At 39.5% G+C, this 6,000-nt stretch overlaps 1 protein-coding gene across 3 annotated transcripts in view; it reads right to left on the bottom strand.

The window, feature by feature from the left end:
• ptpn12 (protein tyrosine phosphatase non-receptor type 12) overlaps positions 1-4,823 on the bottom strand; it is a 49,748-nt gene extending 44,925 nt beyond the window's left edge. For all 3 annotated transcript variants that reach the window (XM_017414849.3, XM_017414847.3, XM_017414848.3), the window contains exon 1: positions 4,213-4,823. In XM_017414849.3, the coding sequence (XP_017270338.1) occupies positions 4,213-4,314 (102 nt within the window). In that variant the 5' untranslated portion in view covers positions 4,315-4,823. The remainder of the gene's footprint in view (positions 1-4,212) is intronic.
• Between the last annotated feature and the right edge of the window lie 1,177 nt (positions 4,824-6,000).

The raw sequence follows: 6,000 nt of genomic DNA on the forward strand, positions 1-6,000 counted from the left end.
GTAAATTTAATGTAATGACACTATATATGCCTTTTACCCAAACTATGTACAAAACATGAGAGCTGGACCTTAAAACTTCTGGTTTGCTTTCTCAATGACCAATAAATTCACTCACATACACGTGGTTCATTACATCTTACGCACGAATCATAAACACTTGGCAGAAAAAGGAAGACAGCCAATGAAGAAATCAACCCTGTGACTACTTCACAGCATCCAATGAAGTAACATGAAAGCTAGCTCTGAAATTTAACAGCAGTCAGTTTGGGGATGAAAAGGTTTGCCTAATAGTGTGAACGCTGAGTCAGCATTCACACTATTACTTTTCTTGTTCATAGTTTCGTTTACAGTTTTGTTTTTGCAAACTACTGCATCCTTTGTGCTATTTTAGCCATCCGTATGTCAAAATGGTCAGCTCGATTGGGAATTGCATGCTATGACTTTTAGCTTTCCTAACTTTCATACTTTATGACTTATTTACCTTTATTTACAAAACTTCCCCACAGAAATACATTAAGACCTCTTCTGTTCCTTTAAAAACATTGTTCTCTGAAATTTACCTCAGCATACTTCCTGTATTTTTGTCTTCTAGTGCACCTTTTAGCTTTTAGTTACAGCGTTGCTCAATTTACCTTAAAGATATGATTTCTGAGAGTTATATTCAAAACAGTTTTTTGTGATATTGCACATAACAGCTGCAACGGTTTTTATTTCGTATAGGATTAGACACGACAAGAAAACTGAAAAACACAAACATGCAACTCAGATATGGATGGTGGATGGGGGTAGAAGTAAAATCTGTATCTTGCCCCATCAAACTGCTGAAAAAAAGACAACTGAACAAAGCGTATAATCTCTGACTGCTTGCCCTTCCAGAGCCTGCAATTATGCCTATAAAACACATTCTATATATAAACAACAATGGACAGTTAAAGTGGGAGTTATGTCAGGGAGTAATGGTGACTCACTGCACAGAGGAGTACACCCCATTTGCTGGTAACCGTTAGTGCGAGTTTGACTTCGGCAAACGAGACCTTCACACAAGGCTTGGCATCAGCGAAACAGACTGGCAGCAGCTGGCTAAAAATCAAAGTCTTGCAGGCGAAGGCAATGGCTGGTAAATCTCAACTGTAATTGGTATGCTGCTACGCAGGACAGGATAGGATTCCAGGCTGGCATGTTAGCTAAAATGTAGCCTACATCTTCATTTAGTTAAACCTAAAAAAGCTGGAATGAAGAAACTGTGAGTGTCCATATAAAGGGCAAAGTTCCCCCGATAACAAGCTTTTATCACACCTGTTTGGGGGTCCGGTTAAGGTGTAGATAAAACAGGCATGAAACAATAATGCTCAGCTACTACGGCACCAACTTTAGCTCAATATCTGTAAAACTGATCGAGTTACAGCCATTTTTGCATTGGCTAAGGTCAATTAGCTGTGATGACCATCTTGAATTGGGTTGACTCCATAAGTAAATGCGTTGTAGACGTACGTCCAGTGACGACTGTCCACTGGTTCGTGAGATGTTTTGCTAACAGTACAGACAAACAAACACACTGGCAAAAACATTATCGCTTCACCTTTCGGGGTCGGGCGATAAAGAGCCTCTTTTATTAAAAACCAAAGGGATGTTTTTTTCCTTATAAGGACACACTTCAGACAACCTAAAACTAAGGTTAAACCTCGCACAAGTCTGCTTTAGATTCCTCCCTTTGCGCGACACAAGAGGGTTTGAAGGCAGTTTGACAAGGCGTGGATGTGTATAAAAATATGAATGTGAAGTATGTTGGTGCTAAAAGCAGAAGCTACATTTATCTGGTGAACTAGTTTCCATGATGAATGTCAGCTCAGGAGAAACCAGCTGCAAATAAAATGAACAACAGAAGGCAACACACTAATAGACAAACTAAACATTTACCATATAAAAAGTGTTTAGTATTGTACTATGAATTTATCTACTTTTTAGAAGCTTCTTGCGCTGCCCAACCTCACTTGTTTTCTAAAACAAACACGCAAAAGATTAAGATATAGGCACACAACTTGTCTCAAAGTGTGCTAAAGAGTTGATATAGTTCCACTTTTAAAGCCAGAACAAAATGTTATGAAATAGGCCAAGAAAGAATGTTGCAAGCTCCAGCAAGCAGCTCGCATGAAGCAGGGAAAGAAGGAGTGTGTGATCGTCTGCAAGTGTAGGCAAAAGGACAAAAACTTTATCAGTCTCGCTTCAACAGATCTGAACTAACTTTGAACAATTCCCTGAAACAAAGCATCCAAATTTTCAGGTTTATTTGCACTCAAAGCTTGTTTAAACATAATCTCTTCTAACAACAATCATCGCCCGCCACCATAGATGAGAGGCGATAATGTTTTCACCCGTCTGTCTATAAAGTTGGCAAAATATCACACAAATTAGTGGACAGAGTTGACTGAAACTCTCAAAAATTAATCACTGGATGTGCATCTAAGTGATCTTGGCAAACAGAAAAATGACTAAAACTGGCATTGAATACAGGCGTCAACCCTGTCTGTTAGCAAAATATGTCCTGAACCAGTGGATGGATTTTAATTAAACTCTCAAAGTAATCACTGGATGTACATCTACAGCTGATTAACTCTCAGCTATCCAATGTTAGCGAGCATAAAAATGGCTGCAACTCAGTCAATTTTACAGAAACTGAGCTAACATGGTAACATGGTAGTAGCTGAGAGTTATCCTCAACACACTCTGTGCACCATCACATCCTGTGAGACCTCACAGTATCGCCACTTACGAGGTTTTAACCAAAGCAGCTGTAACTTCATCCCTTTTCATCTTAAGATGATTTCAGTTTAAATCTCTTGTATGACAGGCTTTTAATTTAAATTACTGCAAACACAAACAATAAATCAAATGTGTCCTGCTTTTACCACAACATTTCCAAGCATCGGAATCAAAACCACTGTACGAAAGCGGCCACTTCACGACACACAAACGCTATTATGGAAGTGCCGTTCATGTTGAGGCTATGTCAGCTATTTCACAAGCCTGGGAGTGGGAGAGGTCCTATTTGGAGACCAGAGTTGCTCCATCCAGAGATGCACTGAGCAGTCTGTGGTCATCCCAAATCTAACAAAACGTGGTTTGGAAATGACTATTGACAAAACAACTCTTTCACGTGTCAAAAGACATAAACAAGGATTCAACACGCCTCATACAGCCAACACAGGCGGACATACTGGACACCGCGGGTGCTCCTCGCAAACTATCAAATCAAACATAAGAAATGTTCTCCTGAGCTTTATCAAATGGGGCAGCTACTCCAGTAGCTGTCTAAATATATTGACATGCAATTCTGAAATGCAGGTACACACCCAGTATAAACAAAAGCACTTTTATCTGCACTTTTTACTCACCATATCTGAGTGTGAACCAGTACATGAAGATTGTTGGACTTCTCCATCCCAAACTGCTCTTGCGTGAAGAAGCTGCCAATGTGTCCCCGTTGTACTAGTTTTTAAACTTAAGGACACACCAAGCTAGTGCAGGTTTTGAACCGCTTTTCATGACATTGCAATGAGCACCTTTAAGTCCACAGAACTGATTAGATTTAAGGTAACCGTAAACTTAAAACGGTGCGGTTTTGCATTGCAGGATGTCTTTTTGTTTTGCAAATAAAGGTTTTTTGTGTTTTGTTTACTCAGAACACATGCATCCAATGTAGTCCACCTTTATCATTTTGGTGTTTAACCCATTTTTTGAAAAAACAAAACCAGTGAGCAGGTATTTCACCAACTAAGCAACTGAGCTCAGTTTTGTGGATAATGACACAATGAAGCATGGATCACAATTACCAACCCAGACAATAACACACCACTTTAGCCTGTTAGCTTAGCTGCTCCAGAAACGACACCTATTTGAAAATGAATATCCCAATCCCCTGTGATTGGTAAATAGGTGAATGTGTCTTGTTTTGCTGCTTGGTTTGTTTGATTTTTATGAAAAGAGAAGTCGGTTTTGGGAGACAATGCGAGGCCGCCATATAAAGGCTGGAAATGGGAGGAAGAGGGCAGTGTGGCCGCCCCTGCCTCACCTCCTGGGGGACACCAGGAGACGGGAAAGAGAGAGGGGGGGTTGGTGGGATATGGAGGGTCAGCATACATATATGAGGGAAGGCTGTGAAAGAGAAAAGAGTCTGGGTGAGCTAAAAAGCCCCATTAGATGAATTTGACCCACCATAAAGTCGCTGCCGAAGTTGTCCTCTCCCCTCTCCTCGTCTCCTTCGCTCATGGCCTTTACCCCTTGGATAAACTTTCTCAGGATGCCGGCTTGGTCCATCTTCCTTCAGCCCTCTTTACAAAAAATGTTTCCTCTAAAATAAAAGAAATCCCCTAAACTAACAAGGAGAATTATAAAAAAACGGAGGGATACAAAGGAGAGGGTAAAAAAGGGGGGGATAAATCAAAAATAAATAGGCTTCACGGGTCCTCCCAGGGAGTCATCGTCGGTCCACAACACCTTTTTTTTTTAATTATCGCCCCATGTTGTTCCTGCCTGTCCTCCTTTCTTCTGGACTGTTTTCACGGCGACAGTTAGTCCCAAAGAAAAGCACCAACCGCCGGCTACGCCAGCTTCAGCCCCCCCGAAACAACTTCACAGCCCCGGCGCGATTTAAACTGTCAACACACGGCTCTGTAGAAGCGAAAATAAATACATAAGAACACTCAAAAAAAAAAATTTAAAAATTAAAACAAAATGCCCGGTCCGGTCAGCCTTTTTTTTCCACCCCTCCCTGTCTACCTCGATTGCCACATTCACACACTGCTGCTAGTTATTCGCTACTGGGGGAACATCCGGACTGGGCAAAGCCAACGTGACGTAGTCCCGCCTCTTCCAGGATAAGCCCGTCTCTGATTGGCGGCAGGAGAACAGGCTATGGAAGATTATTGGCTGAGGTGGCTGTACCTCAAACCTAACAGCCGCGTGTGATTGGATAAAACGTGTGCCTGTTGTTTTGACGCTCATTGTCTGTGGTGTCACAATTTCATACTGTAAAATTAAATAATGTAATAAAAAAATACAGCTGAATTTCGTGCATACCTTTGTATAAAAATTTAACTTATTGAATGTAGTAGAAAACAGTGGCATTTATAGTGGTGATATTATGGGAGTGAGAGAACAGCAAAAACTAGAAACCTTTTGAAGAAACTTTGATTTTTTATTATGAAGTATGCACAAACTATAAAGCTCCAGAAGTGGCTGGGTGTTTCTCATATCCTCGCCCAATTTTCTGCAAAAATGCAGTGTGAATGCGGAGTTCTGAATGACTTTGCTGAAATTCGTTGAAGAATAAACTGTTGGCTAAATTGTTAAAGTTAGCCGAGAAGAAGATAAAATCAGCAAAATTGTTACTCAAGGTTAAAATGAGCAAGACTCTAGATAAAAGCTGAAATTGGCAAAACAGCAACTGAAAGCTAAAATAAAGAAATAAATAACTAAAAGTTAGAATTAGCAAAACTGTTGCTAAATGCTAAAATCACAAAACAGGAAGTACAGAATAAAATTCGCAAACAGTAGGTAAAAGCTGTGACTGATAAAACAGTGGTTAATGCTAAAATTGCTAAATAGGAAGTAAAAAAAGAAAATTGACAAGATAGCAGCTAAAAGCTAAAATTAGCAAACCTGAAGCCAAAAGTTGCAATTAGCGAAAACAGCTCAAAGAGACAGTTAACAAAGCCACAGCTGAAAGTGAAATTCAGCTGAAATGTAGCTAAAAGGGTAAAATTAGCAAAACCATATCTAAAACCTAAAATAAACCAAACTGTAGCTAAATAAAAGCCAAAAATAGATCAAGTATGCCAAAAGAGAATTTAAAAAAAACAATGTTTTTAAAGAATTTGAATTGATTTCAATCCATTTTCATGGGGATTTTTTTTTTGTAAATAGAGTAAATAATTTAAAAAGTATAAAAGTTACAAACTGTAAAAGTCATAGCAACTACTTCCAATCAAGCTGAAAGTTTTG

This window comes from Kryptolebias marmoratus, linkage group LG18, assembly GCF_001649575.2.
Source record: "Kryptolebias marmoratus isolate JLee-2015 linkage group LG18, ASM164957v2, whole genome shotgun sequence".
Taxonomy (NCBI): domain Eukaryota; kingdom Metazoa; phylum Chordata; class Actinopteri; order Cyprinodontiformes; family Rivulidae; genus Kryptolebias; species Kryptolebias marmoratus.